Source organism: Podarcis liolepis (genome assembly GCF_965112155.1).
Source record: "Podarcis liolepis genome assembly, chromosome: 6".
Taxonomy (NCBI): Eukaryota; Metazoa; Chordata; class Lepidosauria; order Squamata; family Lacertidae; genus Podarcis; species Podarcis liolepis.
Genome location: NC_139559.1, coordinates 92,291,182 through 92,312,211, shown reverse-complemented (window position 1 = coordinate 92,312,211; position 21,030 = coordinate 92,291,182). Strand labels below are relative to the sequence as shown.

Sequence of the window (21,030 nt, the reverse complement as noted above, 5' to 3'; positions counted from 1 at the left end):
GTGGTACCTCTGGATGCGAACGGGACCCATTCCGGAGCCCCGTTCACATCCTGAAGTGAACGCAACCCGCGTCTGCACAGGTCGCGATTCGCTGCTTCCGCGCATGCGCGCGACGTCATTTTGAGCATCTGCGCATGCGGCGAAACCCGGAAGTAACGCTTTCCGTTACTTATGGGTCGCCACAGAGCGCAACCCAAAAATATTCATCCCAAAGCATATTTAACCCAAGGTATGACTGTACTAGAGAACTTGAGGGAAGGGAATCATGCCAAGTTATTAAAGGTAAAGGGACCCCTGACCGTTAGTTCCAGTCGTGGCCAACTCTGGGGTTGCGGTGCTCATCGCTTTATTGGCCGAGGGAGCCGGTGCACAGCTTCCGGGTCATGTGGCCGGCATGACTAAGCCGCTTCTGGTGAACCAGAGCAGTGCACGGAAACGCTGTTTACCTTCCCGCCAGAGCGGTACCTATTTATCTACTTGCACTTTGACATGCTTTCAAACTGCTAGGTTGGCAGGAGCTGGGACTGAGCAACAGGAGCTCACCCCGTAGTGGGGATTCGAACCGCCTACCTTCCGATGGGCAAGCCCTAGGTTCAGTGGTTTAACCCACAGCGCCACCCGTGTCCAATGCCAAGTAATTACCAGATACTAAACCCTCTGGTCCAAGATACTCCCAATGCATCTACTAGTGAAAAACTCCTAAGACGGATCGAGTGTTCTTTTTTTTGGGGGGGGGTTATTCAAACAAAAACCCCAAATATTTCCTATTGAGTTATTCTTAAATTCAACCTGTATAGGTAAACACAGTGAAATATCAGGGCAACTCCAACCTAGACCTTGAATATGTTCTATATAAATAACAGAAACTGAGAATCAATCTCACTTGGTTGAGTTAACTCCTTTCCATGTACTGAACTAATAGTTTAACAGAGCTGGGAGAATTCCAAGTAGCCACTAATGCACAACCCTCCATCTGTGTCCGGTGCCAGCTACAAGCAGGAGCCAAAGGCCTTCTGGAGGTCACCCTCTTCTTCAGCGTTTGGGCTTGGGGAATTTCTTCGTTCGTGGCTTAGGAGTGCTGGGCTGTGAAGGTGATTCAGTTTGCTCCTTAACGACAACTTCTGCAACGACAGATGCACAGCAAGAAGCACTTACACACTGACATTGTCAACACCTAGACAATATGAGAACTAGTTAGCTCAGAGAAACCTCATCCTCTACTCTGGGACAAGTCCAGGTTTCAGCCCAAGCATAGCCTTGAGGGAATCAAGACCAAACCCAGCTGCCCAAAGAATGGTTATGAACAGCATATGCAGCCACAAACCCATGTTTGTTATGTTCACACTTCATAAGTATACCTGTTCTCAGTGGGAACCTCATCCATAATGGGAATATTCCAACAGAGCATTATGTGCTCAACCCCACTTATTTCAATAATCTAAGACACACTGATCTCTGACATGTACACAGTACTTTGTTCAAAGTAAATCAACAATCCTGATACGATCAGTATCACGCTGCAGATGAGCAGCTTAGGCTGATAAAAGCTTGCTCAGACCACCAATTGGGTTAGGTAAGAGTTCAACTAGGGACTTCCCTGCTCACATTCTTAGCCAGTGCAATGCAGTTTGCTTCTTCAGCTCCCTGGGTCGGTTCATAACATGCATCTTCATTACTTCATGATTGCAGCATCAAATGAATTATGACATGTGAATTATGACATTATTAAGCAATGAAGAACTTTCCTTTCACCCCACAACACACTGCTTTTCAGCAGAAACATCACCTATTCAGGCCAGAGCTACACAGGTAGCAGATTGAGGATGCATAATGGGTTGTGCCACTTCAGCAATGCAGATGGAAGAATGGTCTTCTTCTTCTTCTTTGGCGATCACTCGTAGCTGAGTAAGATTGTCTTCCATGAACACGGTCTCAACAGTGAGTCCATAAATGACTGTGGAGGCCAATTCTGGATCCACACGTCCTTCCACAGTGGGGACATAGGTTTCCGGGCGGGAGTTGATCACGGTGTGGATTTGCCAAGCATGCCTTCCTCTTAGCATGTTCCTCCCTTGCGTCCTGAGTTCGAGTGTCTTCAAAGCCCATGACACCTTTGGTAAAGGCTGTTCTCCAATTGGAGCGCTCACAGGCAAGTGTTTCCCATTTGTTAGTGTTTATAATACATTTTTAAAGATTTGCTTTGAGACAGTCTTTAAACCTCTTTTGTTGACCACCAGCATTACGTTTCCTATTTTTAAGTTTGGAATAGGTTTCTGAAAGTGGAAACCTAACACACCAGGGAGAAAAGTTCTAGATTAGTCCATTCCCTGCTGTGCTAACATTCTACTTACAGGATGCACTTTATAATAAAGAACAAAAAAAATATGTGATTTTCCTGGCTGCTGTCTGTAGTGGCACAGTCCAGTCTACTACCTCACCCTCCTGGGCAGACCAGGTGACAGCTGCCAGTCATCAAGAACAGATAAATCAAGAACAGATAAATCAAGCAACTGATACACAGGTGTGAACTAGGCCTCTGTTTGTTGCCCGTGTGGAAAGGATTCCCCTATCAGACTCAGGAGGTGGACTGGGCAAGTCAGCTAATTCTCACGTTACCATTTTTAAATGGAGAAATAAACAGCCTGCTGTTATTGAGGGGGCGGGAATGAAAAGACCTTCAATCAGCAAACCATCTCTCTCCCCAGCCTGCCTTAGGTACAGCCTATCATTTTGATTCTTGCAACCTTCAGGGAGTAGTAATGATGGGGAAGGGCTACACATATTTACTTACTAAGAGCAGAAACAAAGGAACAGAAAGGCATCTGGGACAACTTTTGCAGTAACATTCCATTTCTGACTACGGGTGGAGATGGGGGAAGATGGTGGGTTGTATCCAAAGTAGTGCCAAGCCAAGCATTCTGCCACAGCCTGCCCTCTAGTTCCCCCCAACCTTCCAGAGCAGATTTGGGGATGTCAAGGGGAGGAGGAATCCCATTGCGCTAGCACAACGTATTTAGCACAACCTGTATCTGGGAATGTTCTCCGCTCTCCTCCAAAAGCACACTTCCTGTACATTTTTTCCCCATTGTGTGGTAGGCAGCGTGGAAATATAATACACGTAGTCTGAAATGGCACAGCACGTGACTTCCCTATGCTTGTTTTGTCTATTTTGAGCCATTTCGTACATTATGCAGCAGCAGCAGCAGCAGCATGCTCAATTATACCACCCAAATGTATGCGTGAGACGTAAGTGCAGCCAATCCTTGTTCTCAGACACATTTGTACCTTGAACACACCTGAGCCTGCAAACCAGTTTATCACATTCACATTTTATGTTTCCAAACGTACGCCTAAACGTGTGGTGCATGAAATTGCCCTTAAAATTCCAGAGCATTTTTTAAGAGCCTGCCATTCCACCTTTCAAGTCTTTAGCCATACCTGCTTTGAGTTTTGTTTCTTTTGGTTCAGAGTCCTTCAGCTTTGGTTGATCACCCTCCATGTTCTGGATTTTTGCCAGAGCTTCTTCCAAGTCCTCATGAAGGACTTCAGATTTTTCCTCAGCTTGCTGTGCTCGCTTTTCAGCCTCTCTGAAAGAAAGAATTCATAGCCCTGACCAGGCAAGAAACCAATAACACTAATTTGATTTACTCTAGCTGGTCGCTTCCTACTGTGAAAAATACATTTTCTCTTGCTTCTTCACTCCCCAAAAATATTCCTAACGGCCAATATTGCTGCAACCTATGTAAGAATCCACACCTGATTACTACATTGCAAGTCTATAAAACCTACAGGAGAATCTATTCCTAGCACTGCAAAACCACATGAGAACTCACATATCACTAAAGGTAAAGGTAAAGGACCCCTGACAGTTAAGTCCAGTCGCGGACGACTCTGGGGTTGTGGCGCTCATCTTGCTTTACTGGCCAAGGGAGCCGACGTTTGTCTGCTGACAGTTTTTCCAGCTCATGTGGCCAGCATGACTAAGCCGCTTCTGGCGAAACCAGAGCAGCGCAACGGAAACACCGTTTACCTTCCTGCAGGAGCGGTACCTATTTATCTACTTGGACTTTTGGGTGTGCTTTCAAACTGCTAGGTTGGCAGGAGCTGGGTCCGAGCAATGGGAGCTCACCCCATCACGGGGATTCGAAACGTCGACCTTCCGATTGGCAAGCCCAAGAGGCTCAGCGGTTTAGACCACAGCGCCACCCGCTGAACAGCAAGAGGGATTGCTCCTTTCACTGTGCAGCGATCCCTCTTGCTGTTCTGGCTTCTGAGATTCAGAATATTTTTTTTCTTGTTTTCCTCTTCCAAATACTAGGTGCGTCTTGTGGTCTGGTGCGTCTTATAGAGCGAAAAATACGGTAAGTTCTTAACCCGAGGTACCACTGTAAAAACAATTGCCCTGTGGTGCTCTTCCAGAGGGCTCAAACAGAGTTGCTTATGTTGAACTACGCTTAGATGAATCACTTCCAAACTTCTGAAGTTGTACAATGTTTTGCTTAGCATATGGCTCCGTGTGAGAGCCCCAACCGATCAATGATTTCATGCGCTCCATTCATTCCATTTCATTTCAGCTTCCCAACCCAAATGGGCAGTAGGTGGAGCTGGACTTTGTAGGGGGCCAAGGATTTTTGAGAGGTCCACCATTAATCCCAGCCATTATCTTCCCTGCAAATGCATACTGTGACCTGTCATTCACACCTGTACTATCATCGATAGGTCCATGTATTTGCTGCCTAGGGAGCAACAGCCTTTGGGTTGCCCTAATTGCAGGTGTGCTGTGGTTGCTTGTGTTTGTGTAACACCCACCAATGGAAAACACTATTTCTTACATTCTCAGTGGTACTGTTGTCATAAATGAAGATTAAGAGGGAGGACTATTAAAGGCCCGCTAAAACCTGAAGTCCCATTGGGCCAATGCCCTGCCCCTATCGCTATCACTATGCAACATCTCCTCCAGAGAGCCCCAGCGTTCCAAAATCCCAGTATCTCACCCAGGAATTCAGTCTTTGTGAATTCTGACATGAACTGATTACTAGAACCTATTTCTTTGTTATATTTGTTTCCTGCCTTTCCACCAAATGAGTTGACGTTCACACAATAGAGTTCAATGCGACTTACCTCTGAGTAGACATAGTTAGGAGTCTAGCCTGTGCTCTTAAGACTCATTCCAACTTCCTTTTTGTTTGGAACCAGCTATTTCTCATATCACAGGGCTTATGAATTTGCTGCCCTGAACTCCTTTGGGAGGAAGGGCAGGATATAAATTCAATAAATAAATAAATAATCCCATCTAGAACCCACTTGCCTGAGAGCAAGCCTTATTGAACTCAATAGGACTTACTTCTGATAAGACAGGATTAGGCCTGCTCTGTTAGGCTTCTAATGCCAATGTGGGCACACTTCCTCGCCTTTCAATTCCCAGCATGCGGTAGCAGCAGCAGACTGTATAAACACACAATATTGCACGAAAAAAGTTTGCACACTGCAGAAGACATGACTGGCAGGGATTAAAAGGCTTGGAGAAACTCCAGGTTATGGGAACTGTTAAGGAACAGTAGGTGCCTTGCGGAAGTGAAGTTGCAATTGCCTCACAGAGATTTATAGGGTAATCTCATGCATGTTTATACAAAAGCAAATTCCACTGGGTTCAAAGGAGCTTGCACGTGAGGAAGGTAATCAAGTTTCTGTAATGTTATTACAGAACGTTCACAGCTTTGGAACAAACGAACAGTGGTGTCAGTCAATGCTGCTTTCATTCACACGAAGTGAACCTGGTCCTGAAAATAAGAGACGATGTGAAGAGCAGCAATTTTTGCACCTGTTTCTGTTTCCATCAGAATCCTCCAACATCCCTAGTGATGTCGGAAAAGCAACATGGGCCAAAGATAGACATGATTGTCCCAACCCTACTTGAGACTTTCCGAACAACCCAGCCTCAGCCTACCTTCCCACTCAGCCTAAAGTGGCCCAGACCTTACTGCATGCCTTCAAACAGCCCACACTTCTCTTTTCCAATCTATTTCTCAAAAATGGCTCACAGAAACATGAGACTCCTATCCTCCCTTGCTGATGGCTGCCATAATTGACACTACCACAAATTTTCAGGCTTTTCTTCCTCCTGCCTAGGGAGGAACATGAAATATTGGGGGTACCTTCCATGCGCCGTCATGATTTCTGTGACACTACTGGGCTCAACTGCAGACTTTTTCTCCTCCTCTCCAACTAGGTACCCCCTTAACAGCACCGGCCCAGGCTGGATCCTGGAACTTCCTGAACAAGGGTCACCACAGCCCGGATCGGCAGTGCTAACAGAGTTCAAATTTCACAATGCGTAAGAAAAACCACTTAACTGAAAACTGGCTGGGCTTTAAAAAGTACGCACGGCATTGCCCGTGGGCAACTGTGAGCAAGCCATCTTTAAAAGTAGGCAAGAGGTACACAATGTACCAAGATGTACAGAAATTTTGATGGCAGCTTGTTAGCCGCAAATGTAGAACCCTCTGGCTTTTGTGTGGCTGGAATGATGCCTACTCTGCAAAAGCTAAGAGTCACAAGAATCCCACTTGTCCTCTTTCGCCTGCGGCCCCATCCACTCCTGGCATGCGGACCCTGGAAAGCTGCTTACAAGAGAATGTGAAAAATGTTTCCCATTGCTTACATGCAGACATGGGGACCGCAGAACTATGTGTGCAGGGTGCCAGGCCCAGAAGCAGCACTTGGCACAGTGGGGCCATGGGCTTCAGAAGACCCGTCAAAGCGGCTGATCCTCTCCTTTCTGTTTGCTTAGTGTTTCCTTTTTGGTCCAGTGCTCAACAAAGAAGTGACATGCTGAAGTTGCTGAGAGAGACAATGACATCTTTATTACCCCAGAATGCCTTGGGGTTCTGATGTTGTGCCCAGGGGTATTCTGGGAGAATAAAAGTGGTGGTGGCTGAAGCCACATTACACAGCAACTCTCTTCTCATCCCTGGACTGACTGCCATCCGACATCCCCATCTGACCTAGAAAGCTCACCAGAAGCTGCAAATGAGGGACAGCTTTAAGCCCCACACTGAGAAGTGCCCAGCAGCTGAAGTCATCTCCATTGCTCCAGACAGCCTTTGCGCACTGTGCTGAAGCTTGAAGACATTCCAGGGTAATAAATACGGCAGTGTCATGGAAAAAATACTTAATTTTGAACAGCAGCTGATAAATTTACATCATCACCATAATCAATACAGCAGCGGCAGGAACAGCAACAAAGGCCATCTTAGGGTTTGAAATATTGTGAAGGCTTTAGAACAAGTAGAGTGACCCAATCGAGGAACTATTTCACTTATTCAATGACCAACTTCAAAACCAAAAACAGTAGGATGGATTTGGACAGTGATGCACAAATGGCAAGAGACCACATTTGGTCTCGCTTACCTTGATCCTCTCTAACTGTTGCAATTCATGTTCTGCATCTGGTTGAAGAGTTACCATCTTCTGGCGTGTTATTGTTGCTACCATCTCCTTGCAACAGCTGAGGAAATACATGATGTCAGCAATTGGTTACGGCACAGCAATGCCACTTTAATATGAGAAAGCCAGTTTCATCGTGTTCCTTCTGTCATGAGGACCATTTACATTTGAAGTTTACAAATGAGAAAAGTGAGGCAAGGGCGGGGGGGACGGGGGACGGACGACTACTATTTGAAAGCCAATAATTACTTGTTTCAAATCTTATCTCTGTGAATTCTCTAGGAAGCCTTGAAAAATGTCAGCCCGTTATCTCAGCCTCCCTCCCCATTCTGCCTTCTGAAATATGAGAATAATACTAAACCTAACTAATAGCATTGATCAGGATTACTGAGAGAATGTATGCATTGAGTACTCTGTCTGAAGTGCTCAGTGCCATTCTTATTGACATCATTATATGCTCAGTATAATTACAGTGGTGCCCCGCAAGACGAATGCCTCGCAAGACGGAAAACTCGCTAGACGAAAGAGTTTTCCGTTTTGGAGGTGCTTCGCAAAACAAATCTCCTATGGGATTGCTTCGCAAGACGAAAATGTCTTGCAAGTTCCTGCGGTCCCCCCCCCCTTTTCAAAGCCGCTAAGCCGCTTATCAGCTGATCCGATAAGCCGATAAACCGCTAAAAGCGCTAATCCGCTAATCCGTCAATGGGCTTGCTTCGCAAGACGAAAAAACCGCTAGATGAAGAGAATCACAGAACGGATTCTTTTCGTCTTGCGAGGCACCACTGTATTAGTAATAATTATCATTTGATCTAGGACACAAAATCTTTCATTTTCTAAGCAAGCTTTTCTGATGAGCATTATTCTGGCAAATTACACCTGAAGACATGCCAGGAACAACTTTACCTGCTTCCCTCTCTGCTGACTCATATCTAGAGAGATGGAATGGTGTCTGTTTGCTGCCTGCAGTCCTGGTTTTGGCTTTGTTGCCTAGATTTCTGGGAGAGTCCCCAGAAGGCTTGCTTAATAACCCAGATGAATTTTAGTATTTATAGAATATTTTCAGAGTGTATGAAAAGCTTCGCATACATTATCTTATGGCAATCCTTACAGCAACTAGATAGGTCAATATTATTGTGTCTAATCTTGCAAGGGAGGGCTGAGCTTGCCTAATGATACCCCGTTCATCACAAGAGTCAAAACATCTCCTAGGCAACACCAGCACAATAATAATAATAATAATAATAATAATAATAATAATAATAATAATAATAATAGGTAAAGGTAAAGGGACCCCTGACCATTAGGTCCAGTCGTGGCCGACTCTGGGGTTGCGGCGCTCATCTCGCTTTATTGGCCGAGGGAGCCGGCGTACAGCTTCCGGGTCATGTAGCCAGCAGGACTAAGCCGCTTCTGGCAAACCAGAGCAGCGCACGGAAACGCCGTTTACCTTCCCACTGGAGCGGTACCTACTTATCTACTTGCACTTTGATGTGCTTTCGAACTGCTAGGTTGACAGGAGGTCACCCCATCGCGGGGATTCGAACCGCTGACCTTCTGATCGGCAAGTCCTAGGCTCTGTGATTTAACCCACAGCGCTACATGTGTCCCTTTTAATATAATAATAATAATGATAATAATAATAATGATAATAATAATGATAATAATAATAATAATAATAATAATAATAATAATAATAATAATAATAATATATTATTTGTACCCCTCCCATCTGGCTGGGTCTCCTCAGCCACTCTGGGCGGCTTCCAACAAAGATTAAAAATACATTAAAATGTCACACATTAATAACTTCCCTAAACAGGGCTGCCTTCAGATGTCTTCTAAATGTCAGGTAGTTGTTTATCTCTTTGACATCTGAAAGGAGGGCGTTCCACAGGGCGGGTGCCACTACCGAGAAGGCCCTCTGCCTGGTTCCCTGTAGAACCAGGTGGAACAGGCGGGGCCGAGGCACTAAAACAAACTGGGCCACAAAAACCTCCTTCAGTACTTGGTCATATCATGATCTACATCTATACCACAGATAAATAAAAATGTGCGTTCATCCTCCAGCAACCTTGTGAGGGAAACATTACTGTTCACTTACTGTGTGGGTAGCTGAGACAGAGATATCACTAGATGTGCCCTATCATGGTGCTCTCTGTGATTACTGGAGGTCATTGCTACACAGCTTTTCCGTCATGGCACGGGCTTCCTTCCCGCCTGGTGGGGTGACTTTATGAAGCGGATGAGATTCAGTGGGATCAGCAATACCTGACTATGTAGCAGGAGAATGTGCTCAGCTTTGCAGCCAGGCCTGTGGCTTCTCCTTCCAGCTTGAAAATGTTCAGCAGCTTCCTTTCCGCCTGCCTTGCCGCTTCTGCATCAGTCAAGGGGAGGGTATCACGAGAGATGTGGTCTGGAGCCATGTGGATGAGCAGGTGGACCATCCACTTGCTCAGAGCATTGTGGAAGTCGTTCAGCTGTAGGAAGTTTAGAGCAAGGTGGATTCAAGCTATACTATAAAGTCACAGCATGAACACTAGGGCTGAAATCCTAGGTCTGCTTGCACAGGAACAAGTCCCAGGGACTTACTTCTTTTCTCTGTACATCTGTACACATGTACAAGACAGACATCATATAGGAAGAAGAAAGGGGGAGCTTTTCAGATCCAAGACCTATCCTTGGCCTGCAACAAGACCCACTTTTTATGTTGTTTTTTAGCTTTGCTATAGAAATCTACATCTCTCCAATTCTGCATCAGCTGCAAATTGACCATTTCAACTGCTCTCAATACAGACACACAGCAGAACTGCTGGCCTTCAAAAAAGGCTGCCTCTTCTCTCTCTGCCTGACTTACTTCTTTGGGATTGGCTGCTTCTAATCAAGACACACGCTCGGAAGAGTGACACATGCAGAAACACAAGGTGGGCCTTTTCTGAGCAAAGGTAATTATTACGTTACACATAAAAAGGCTTACATTTAGAGCGTTTTAAGAGTGAAGTTTGCCTTCCATTTTAGTTTGAAACAAGTGTGCCTCTGCTGTTAGAAGTTGGAAAAACACCAGGACACCTACTTCATGGCTGAGCTGATCATTTTCTTTCTCGGAACCACTAGTGGTTGTCAGGATCCACTGCTGAATCTTCTTGAACACATCCTCAGGTATCAACCTTAAAGGAAACAATTAAGTCAACAACAATAACAACATCATAACCAATTAGATCAGGACCAGATCTTTATCAACGACTTGGATGATGGACTCAAGGGCATCCTGATCAAATTTGCAGATGACACCAAACTGGGAGGGGTGGCTAACACCCCAGAGGACAGGATCACACTTCAAAACGACCTTGACAGATTAGAGAACTGGGCCAAAACAAACAAGATGAATTTTAACAGGGAGAAATGTAAAGTATTGCACTTGGGCAAAAAAAATGAGAGGCACAAATACAAGATGGGTGACACCTGGCTTGAGAGCAGTACATGTGAAAAGGATCTAGGAGTCTTGGTTGACCACAAACTTGACATGAGCCAACAGTGTGACGCGGCAGCTAAAAAAGCCAATGCAATTCTGGGCTGCATCAATAGGAGTATAGCATCTAGATCAAGGGAAGTAATAGTGCCACTGTATTCTGCTCTGGTCAGACCTCACCTGGAGTACTGTGTCCAGTTCTGGGCACCACAATTCAAGAAGGACACTGACAAACTGGAACGTGTCCAGAGGAGGGCAACCAAAATGGTCAAAGGCCTGGAAACGATGCCTTATGAGGAACGGTTAAGGGAGCTGGGCATGTTTAGCCTGGAGAAGAGGAGGTTAAGGGGTGATATGATAGCCATGTTCAAATATATAAAAGGATGTCACATAGAGGAGGGAGAAAGGTTGTTTTCTGCTGCTCCAGAGAAGCGGACACGGAGCAATGGATCCAAACTACAAGAAAGAAGATTCCACCTAAACATTAGGAAGAACTTCCTGACAGTAAGAGCTGTTCGACAGTGGAATTTGCTGCCAAGGAGTGTGGTGGAGTCTCCTACTTTGGAGGTCTTTAAGCAGAGGCTTGACAACCATATGTCAGGAGTGCTCTGATGGTGTTTCCTGCTTGGCAGGGGGTTGGACTCGATGGCCCTTGTGGTCTCTTCCAACTCTATGATTCTATGATTCAGATGCTACCTTAGACTCTTAACTTCCAAAATCATTATTAAAATGGGCTCAAAGAACCCCCAAATTCTGAGCTGAGAATAAAATTCCACGCACTGGTCAAGCTGAAAGTATAATTTCCATTTCAAAGGATGCAACACTGATTTGGCAAGGCAATGGTTTCGCCAGTGCAAGCTAGCGTTTCTGCTTGCCCAACAGAACGATGCTGTTATACAAATCTATGGTGCAACCACAGTTGGAGTACAGTTTGCAGTTCTGGTTGGCTCATGTTAAAAAGGAAAAGGATCAGAAAAAAGGTGGGCAAAATGAGCAAAGGGTTGGAATGACTGCCCTACGAAGAAAAGCTGCAGCCTTTGGAACCATTTAGTTTAGAGTAGGCACCCCCAAACTTGGCCCTCCAGATGTTTTGGGGCTACAACTCCCATCATCCCTAGCTAACAGGACCAGTGGTCAGGGATGATGGGAACTGTAGTCCCAAAACTACTGGAGGGTCGAGTTTGGGGGTGCCTGGTTTAGAGAAACGCCGAGTGAGAAGCAACATGATAGAAGTTTATTAAACGATGCGTGGCATCGAGAAAATGGAGAGAGGAAGTTTTTTCTCCCTCTCTCTCCTAACTTTAGAACTTGCGGCCATTCAATGAAACTGAACGTTGGAAGATTCGGGACAGGCAAAAGGAAGGACTTATTCAAACAGTGCACAAACTATGGAACTTGCTCCCCAGGAGGCAGTGATGGAGGGCTATCAGTGGCTACCAGCCGTGAAGACTATGCCTTTCTCCAAGTTGGAGGCAGCAATTTTTCCAAATCCCAGTTGCTGAGAGCCACAGAGCAGGATGCTGTACTAGGTGGGCGACTGGCCTGATCCAGCACGCTCTTCTTATGTTCTTATGAATCGTATCAGGAAAAGGTTCCTAATTTCCTTTGCCAGAGGTGCTCCAGAAAATCTTTTTGGGAAAACCCAGCTGTTTCTCACCGTTATCTCCGCAAATCCTTATACGGTACTGCTCACGGAGAAGAGTGGACTGCTTATTGATTCTCTCCAGCATTTTCAACTCAACAGGCATCCTTCCCTTGAGAGTCTTGTGACGCCCATGCACAACAAGTCCCAGATCCACCCATTGCTTCTGTAGATTACACACAGTACACACAGCTAAAATCTTACAAGTGCAACACTGACATTCAAACATGCTTCACTGGACATTATTTAGACTGGGACATAGGGTTTTAATCATATGAAGCACTAGACACACTGCTGCCAGTCAACACTACCAGCTTTTTAGCCATTTTGCCAACCTGGGCCCAACTAACATGGAGTGTCATAAAACTGTTCTAAATATACAATCGTCCCTAGCTCCCTGCCCCAGTTCTTTAGGAGTACTCAAGCAGAGATATAATCCACAAAAACAGACTGTGTAATGGAGACACATATGCCCAGAAACAATATTGTTGCTGTTGTTGTATGCCGCCCTTCATTCAAAGATCACAGGGCAGTTCACAACAGAAAAATACAACACGAGAACACAAACTACATTGGAAAACAAAAGCAAATCAATAATCCCCCCCTCCCACAAACACATTTTAAGGGCCATAAAATGTTTAATCAGCCAAAAGCCTGGTTACGGAGAAACATTTTCAACTGGTGCCTCCCTGGGGAGAGCATTCCACAAATGGGGAGCCACCACAGAGAAGGCCTGTTCTCATATTGCCACGCTCCAAGCCTCTCACGGAGGAGCCACATGAAGAAGGGCCTCAGATTATGATCAGAGGGTCCAGGCCAGCTCATATGGGAAGAGGCAGTCTGTGAGGTATCGTGGTCCTGACCATTTAAGGCCCCAAACTAAGGCCCAAGGGACTCATTAATCTGGCTTGTGGCAACCCCCACTGCCGCTGCCCACTCTTACCGGTGCTGCGCTGAGCGGCTGCCCACTTCCAGGTCAGAGGAGCACCAGAAATAGCTTGTGCGCATGCCCAAGCATTATTTGTGCATGTCCAAGTGTTATTTGTGCATGTGCAAGCGTTATTTGTACATGTGCAAGCATTATTTCCGGTGCACGTCCGACCTGGAAGTGCGTGGAAATAGCGTGTGCTCACGCATATGGGCACGCGCTCCCCCGCCCTCCGGCCCGCCACGTGATCGGCGCTGGAGACACCGGCCTGAGGCACGGCAAGTTTGCTGACCCCTGATTCAAGGCTTTATAGGTCTAGCACTCTGAATTGGGTCCAGAGACTAATGGGCAGCCAGTGCAGTCATGCCAGAATCGGTATAGTATGCTCAAACCATCTTGCCCCGGTGAGCAACCTGGCTGCTAAATTTTGCACCAGCTGAGGTTCCTGAACTGTCTTCAGAGGCAGCCCTATGTGTAACACATTGCAGTAATCTAACCTAGAGGTTGACAAAGCACAGGTGACAGAGCATAGGCTATCCTTGTCTAGATAGGGGCACGGCTGAGTCAGCAGCTGAAGCTGATAGAAAGTACTCGAGCCTCAAGTGACAGCAAAGGATCCAGGAGTACCAGCAAGCCACCTTTCACACACAGCCATTCTGGAACAAACGAACAAAACTAGCTGACATCCCTTTCCCAGTTAGGTGCTCTTAAGCAATTCTACCTGTGATGCCAACATCATAATGAAATTCCTCATGCCTTTGACCCAAGCCTTTTCACTGTCATACATTCTGCGAGCCAAGATCAGCTTGTTCTTTTCAATTACCTGAAATGGAACATAAGATGATTAAAGGGATGGAGCGTGCCCAATTAAGTATGCACAGCACAGCTTATACTTTTGAGGTGTTTCGTCAACAAAGCTGTAAAACTAAATTAAAAGCTGTTAATCGGTTCTCAGTTAATCTGAGCAGCATGTTTTAAGTGTTAAAAAACAACAACCACAGGTGGCAAATGTCCTCTTTGTGGCATTCTTCCTTCTTATAGAAGAAGGGCTATTTCTTCTAACCTGACACCCGATACAACTCATGCATGCATCACAACCCAGCACTTGTTGAGTGGCAGACACCCTCTTAGAAGACCGCTTCTCTTTGGAGAGAAGATGGGGAATGTCTTTTCACGATGATGCCTACTGGCATCACATGATAACATTGAGACAGCTGTTCAGTAGTCTCCTTGTTTCGCAAAAAGACCTAAGTTGTGTTCCCCCAATACAGCTTTCTTCATCAAATGGCACTCGCGGAGGAGGTAATTGTGAATTTCACTGGCCAGGAAGGTGCATTGCAACAGCAGTAGAGGAGGGGTAAACCACCACCCTTCTCTTCCCTGCCCCCCACAAAAATAAGAAGCAGTTTGCACTCTGAAAATTTATCCTTTCTAATTAGTTTGAAATTAAACTTAGTGCATTATGCACCACATATGCACAGGGATGTTTTGAGTTCTGGTGGATGCCTACAATACCAAGGTACCAAAATATATTCCCCTTCCAGTGAAGATCCATTTCCAGAATTACAACTACCGTATTTTTCGCCCCATAGGACGCACTTTTTCTCCTCCAAAAATGAAGGGGAAATGTGTGTGCGTCATATGGGGCGAATGCAGGCTTTCGCTGAAGCCTGGAAGCTTCAGGAAGATATCCGCAAGCCTTGCGAGCCCGGCAGGAGTTCCCGCCGGGCTTGCAAGGCTTGCGGGCGGCAGCCTGCAGCCCGAAGCACGCTCTGGAGCACACCCCGGGCTTCAGGCAGATATCGGGCAGCCCCACAAGCTTGGGGGATAGTAGGGAGGCGGAGCGCCACCATCCCGCTATTCCCCTACCTGGTTTGGAGGCTGCGATGGGGAGAAGCTTGCTTCTCCCCATTGCCAGCCCCATAAGCTCGGGGGACAGCGGGGAGGCGGAGAACCGCCATCCTGCTATTCCCCGACCTGGTTTGGAGGCTGGCGGTGGGAAGAAGCAAGCTTGCTTCTCCCCACCGCCAGCCCCACAAGCTCAGGGGACAGCGGGGAGGCGGAGCGCCGCCATCCCGCTATTCCTCGACCTGGTTTGGAGGCTGGTGGTGGGGAGAGCTTCTCCCCATTGCCAGCCCCACAAGCTCGGGGGACAGCAGGGAGGCGGAGCGCCGCCATCCCGCTATTCCCCTACCTGGTTTGGAGGCCGCGGTGGGGAGAAGCTTGCTTCTCCCCATTGCCAGCCCCATAAGCTCGGGGGACAGCGGGGAGGCGGAGAACCGCCATCCTGCTATTCCCCGACCTGGTTTGGAGGCTGGCGGTGGGAAGAAGCAAGCTTGCTTCTCCCCACCGCCAGCCCCACAAGCTCAGGGGACAGCGGGGAGGCGGAGCGCCGCCATCCCGCTATTCCTCGACCTGGTTTGGAGGCTGGTGGTGGGGAGAGCTTCTCCCCATTGCCAGCCCCACAAGCTCGGGGGACAGCAGGGAGGCGGAGCGCCGCCATCCCGCTATTCCCCTACCTGGTTTGGAGGCCGCGGTGGGGAGAAGCTTGCTTCTCCCCATTGCCAGCCCCATAAGCTCGGGGGACAGCGGGGAGGCGGAGAACCGCCATCCTGCTATTCCCCGACCTGGTTTGGAGGCTGGCGGTGGGAAGAAGCAAGCTTGTTTCTCCCCACCGCCAGCCCCACAAGCTCGGGGGACAGCGGGGAGGCGGAGCGCTGCCATCCCGCTATTCCTCGACCTGGTTTGTAGGCCACGGTGGGGAGAAGCTTGCTTCTCCCCATTGCCAGCCCCACAAGCTCGGGGGACAGCAGGGAATGGTGGAGGAAATGCCAGGGCCGCCCGCTGCCCTCTTGGTTTCCACTCTCCACTCTCCTTGTTGACCAATCTTCTCTGTGTGTGCCTATAATTTACAACCCATCCAAGTCTTTGTGAAACGATGGATCTATATGCAGAGACAGAACAATAACGACAAATCCATAGCACAGATATTAATTCACACAAGGTTGGCTTCTTTAGCTAGTAACCACTGGCTCCTAATTCACATGCAATCATGGTTTTAGTTAAACCATCACATGCAAACACAGCCTGAAAGTACATCACTCTTCTCAACATTTTTTGCCTTTTTGCTCATTCCTACCGAGAAATGCTAAGGTGCGAGTAAGACAGACCCTTATAAAATCCCAGACTATCAAATGAAACAGGGGGAGAGAAAAATCACTCAAGATTTAGAGGAAAATAATTTGATATGGGACCAGTGGAGACTGAGAGTTTTTCAAGCCTATCATAGGGACATAGGAAGGTGCTTTATACTAAGTCAGATCCAGTGGCCCATCTAGCTGATACTGTTTTCTCAGACTGGCAGCAGCTCTCCAGGATTTCAGGAAGGTGGCATTGCCAGGGAGATGCCAGGGAGTGAGCCTGGGTTCTTCTGCATGCAGGGCAGATGCTCTACCTAGCTACAGCCCTTCCCCAAATTATATCAGTTTTTAATCTGCAAAATTTGTGTGGTTTTTCTCAAGGAAGCAATTTTATTCTAGAAACTCTATTTCCTCAGCATTCATTGCTTTGTGACTCCACCTCAAGCATTGCATCCAACTGCAGTTTTGTTTTATTTCTGTAAACTGCTTCAATATTTTTAGATGACAGCATGGTATATAATTTTTGTTATAAAGAAATAGTGATGTGTGGAACATGGTTACCAGACTCTAACGTTCACTTATTACATAGCACCTTTACCCACACTAACAGTTAGCAACAGATTGGCCTCCCTGATGCCTGCAACATTTTGTGACCATGCGTTTCATTCTAAGTGTTTTTAAATTCTTTAACAAATGAGCACCCTGCCACTAATGAAGAATTGGTTTTTTAAAAAATTATTTTTAAAAGTGTTAAACATGAGTAGCGCTGAACATTCCTGGCTTCAACACCAACTTGGCATTTCATGAATTATGCCCCCCCTTAAAAGTTCAAGGTTGCTTAACTCCTCTACCAACGCTAAAGTATTATAATTTGATTTTTAAGTCTGCAGCAGGGCTAGTTTCCTCACTTAATCCATGGCATGGACAGGATTTTATAGTGATGATGGACTCACCGAAGGTTTAGGACTACATACAAAACCAAGGGAAGATAGCCTTAGTTAGACATTTTCTCCTCCAGTTATCTTAATTACTGGAAAGCCACTTCTTTAAATGATAAGCAACCATATGTAAAGAGGAATATTAAAAGATACCTATAGAAGAGGTGGAAGAATTGATATTCCTGCTATAGGCAGTAACAAACAGCAGACACAAGGGATTCAGGTCCAACCACTTCTTAACCTGATCCCCACATGTCCTACTTCCTTGTCTCCAATACAGTCCTGAAGGACCTGTTCTCCCCATGCACTCGGATGGCAACAACCGCATATCTTGTTAGGCCCAAAATGTACTTGAACTGAACCAAGTAGAAACGGTCCTACTCCTACAAATATATCACAGTACTTTCAGGAATCCAAACACTGCAGACAGAGGCAGTCAACAAAACTCAACCCTGGCTGCAGCTATTCGTTACTGAACAACCTGCTGCAAGATTTACCGTTACTATCCTTGCTGACAGAAACTAAGGAAGAAGCATCTCTCAGTTTTTTGTTTTCTTGCTTTGAAGTAGATGGCAGCACAAGAGCGAGTCCTTTGTTTGCAGACATGACGAAATGTTGATTTTGGCTGGCTTGCTCACTGACTCAGATTGTTGGCTGCTGCATATATCTGGAAGGGATATATAACCCACATGGATAGACTGTATGACCGCGATGGATGTGATTCAATTTCAGACTCGGTTTAAGAAGGTATGCTAGCCTGGGGGAAAGGATATAAATTGCAGGAGGCACACACTGTGTTCCTACATTTCTGCTTGCGCTGCAAGCTGCTCCATCTGTGGCCGTTAACCCATTTACAAGGAAGAAGTTGGACTCCTGCGGTAGAGAGTCCCTTGCCATCAAGATTTACTCCACTTCAGACCACCTTTTCCTTGTAAAACTGAGTAGAGAGAGGCATGAATACTGACATGTATTTGTTTTGAAATGGTCAGTAGATTTCGGAAAACGGCAAGAGGAGGGAGCACTGAAGAATAGGGAATAGCGTGAGGACATTTGGTGGGACTGTTTTGTTTCTATTTTAGTGCTCTGTATTTTGCTTTTAAAATACACCCGAGTAGGACCCACGGAGCCCCGTTTCCCAAGACAGCACCTTTCCTTCTGCCAGGGATGGGGAAGCTGTGGGGCTGCCTCTCCCCTCATCCCTGGCCAGGGCTGAGCAGAGTGGGGAGTCTGCCCCCCCCCCCCGCCCCTGGTTCTGCACCCCCGACCTAGACAGGCTGCCTTCAGAGGTGCTCTGGATCCGGTCCTGATCCCCCTTCTCCGCTCTCACCTCCGCAGAAGGTTCGTGGCCTCGGGGCTGCCGGAGGGTCAGTCCGCCCGCTGCATGGCGACCCCGCTGTCCTGAGGGAGAAGGGCGCACGTGTGAATGGCCTCCCGGGCAGCTCCCCTTCTCCCTTCCCTCGCCCCCTGCTCGGTCCCCGGTGACCTCCATGAGGACTAGAAGCCCCGCCGGGACCTCGGCTTCGCCCCCCCCCCGCCCGGAGCACCTCGGGGGGAGAAGCGGAGGAGAAGCGGCGGCTCCCTTTACCTCTCTCCGCGCGCTTCCCGTCGGCGTCTGTTGCCATGGGAACCGCGCGCGCCCACGGCAGGCGTCCCTCGCAGCGCCTGACAGGGCAGAGGCCGCTTCCGCCCAGAACTTGCGCCAGGCGCTCCCTGCTTTCACCCCCGCTATCCGCCCGCTTCTCTCTCACGCGCCCCATTTTAGAAAGGTGGTTTTGTTTTGTTTTAAGGCACCGAGTTAGACGCCTTGACAACGGCGATGGGAGCCGGGAAGGGTCCTTGCCCTAAGAAGCAACGGAGCATGCGCGCCAGGAAAGGCCGGTCCGCCGCGCTTGCGCCCAAAGAGAGAAGGAAGGAAGGGCAGTGACGTGTCCGCCTCCCCTGCCAGGCCAAGGACGCGCGCGCAGATGGAGGGAGGGGTCCCTTGTAGATTCCCTGAGTCCAAGCAGAGCTGCCAACTCTTCCCTTTTCTTGCGAGGAATCCTATTGGGAATAAGGGGGTTTCCCTTGAAAAAAGGGGGAAGTGGACAGCTATGGCACGAATAGTCAAACCCAATTTAGAACGTGCTGTGTGTCCCCTTGCCGGTCAGTAGAGCCCGTGGCTGTGAATGCAGCTGACAGCCGAGGGGCCACTTAAGGAAGGCGGAGTGGCCCCTTCCTGGGATCGGAGGGGCTGGAGAAGATCGCTCCCGCTGCAGCCCCACGCCTTACCCTACTCAATGTCACCAGCCCACACTCGCCTGCGGTCCCCTAATTTATGAGGGGGTAATGCCATAACTGCTGCAGGCAGTGGGAAATCTTCCCTGAGACCTGCCTACTGAGCAGTTGTGGTTGCTTTTACTAAGATCGAACAGATGCCAGTCTTGATGTCTGTCAGTTGTAATTATGTGAGTCTTGCCCAGGGATATTTTTCTGGAAAAAGAGGTGCCGGAACTGGCCAGGATCGCCTTCTTCGTTCCCTTAGAATTGGCCATGGTGCCCCTTGGAGCATAGCTGCCAACGTTTCCTGTTTTTTAAGGGAAATTCCCTTATTCCGAATAGGATTCCTCGCAAGAAAAGGGAAAAGTTGACAGCTATGCCTTGGAGAGGTGCCAGAACTCAGTTCTGGGGAGTTCCAGCAGGAAAAAGGCCCGGTCTTGCCCCTTCCCTGCATTTGACAAGGCAGAGAGCATGACCTGGGTTGCTTGTGGGCCCCTCCTGCCCTCCAAGCGCAAAAGGGATAAAACACGGGGTATTGCTGGGTCCTCCAGGGCTCTGCCCCACCCTGTCCCCCAAACTGCAGTGTAGGGATAGCAACACTGGAGGACACGCCAGGGTTTTGCCCTGATCTTTCCACTGCTATTCATCTCACCCTTGAAACCTGCAAAAATTATCAGCGGGTTATCTTTAACCCTTTTCACCATAGCCCACCCCCAACCTCCCATTTAGGGATAATAGGTGACTGGTTTATAAAGGCCAACTCTTCATGCCAGGTTCTGCTGTGAATCCAGATGGCCCCTTAGATGGGTTACATATAAAAGCATCTATCACTTCTGACTGGAAAAGGGGAATCATAGTAGGGCAAACTCAGCCTGTTTGGTGGGCATCATGGGAGCCTACGCCTAAGGGCAAAGGTCCCTTCACTACCCCCAATATTTGAGGTGGCCATCCCTACCCCCCAGTTGATGGGCATTCAAATAGTGTGCATACACCATATCATGTGATCAGTTTTGCAGGGTGGGGCTTACCTGCCCCCCCCCCCATATTTTATTCAAGGCAGCACCCACATAGAATGTGGAGTGTCTGGGGAGGGGAGCAGAGAAAGGGAAAACTGAAGGGAAGATTAAATGTTAATGGCTGAAGCCCTGCTGGACTAGCACACTGAACAGACACACTCCACGTCTCAGTGCACATCACAGATGCGCATAGATGAT

The 21,030-nt window shown here is 47.6% G+C and overlaps 2 protein-coding genes and 2 long non-coding RNA genes across 6 annotated transcripts in view; all 4 read right to left on the bottom strand.

Moving 5' to 3' along the window:
* Positions 1 to 21,030, bottom strand: part of TDRD5 (tudor domain containing 5) — a 147,806-nt gene that overhangs the window by 69,921 nt on the left and 56,855 nt on the right.
* On the bottom strand, positions 888 to 3,581 carry LOC310708647. The gene is made up of 2 exons (XR_014527107.1): positions 3,439 to 3,581; positions 888 to 1,121 (listed from the first exon to the last, which is right to left on the bottom strand). It is a non-coding gene; the product is annotated as an uncharacterized lncRNA (long non-coding RNA).
* On the bottom strand, positions 5,745 to 12,660 carry LOC310709786 (axonemal dynein light chain domain-containing protein 1-like; the record flags this gene model as incomplete). The annotated part of the gene is made up of 5 exons (XM_083509826.1): positions 5,745 to 5,780; positions 7,411 to 7,507; positions 9,715 to 9,923; positions 10,517 to 10,610; positions 12,599 to 12,660. The coding sequence occupies 5 exons, from the start codon at positions 12,658 to 12,660 to the stop codon at positions 5,760 to 5,762; spliced, it is 483 nt and encodes a 160-aa protein (XP_083365952.1). The 3' UTR covers positions 5,745 to 5,759.
* LOC310709319 lies at positions 16,299 to 19,372 on the bottom strand. Of its 3 annotated transcripts, XR_014527459.1 has the most exons (5): positions 19,146 to 19,372; positions 18,888 to 18,958; positions 18,365 to 18,497; positions 18,058 to 18,227; positions 16,299 to 16,426 (listed from the first exon to the last, which is right to left on the bottom strand). It is a non-coding gene; the product is annotated as an uncharacterized lncRNA (long non-coding RNA). The 3 variants fall into 3 exon arrangements; XR_014527460.1 differs by lacking the exon at positions 18,888 to 18,958 and having other exon boundaries at positions 19,146 to 19,164; XR_014527461.1 differs by lacking the exon at positions 19,146 to 19,372 and having other exon boundaries at positions 18,888 to 19,078.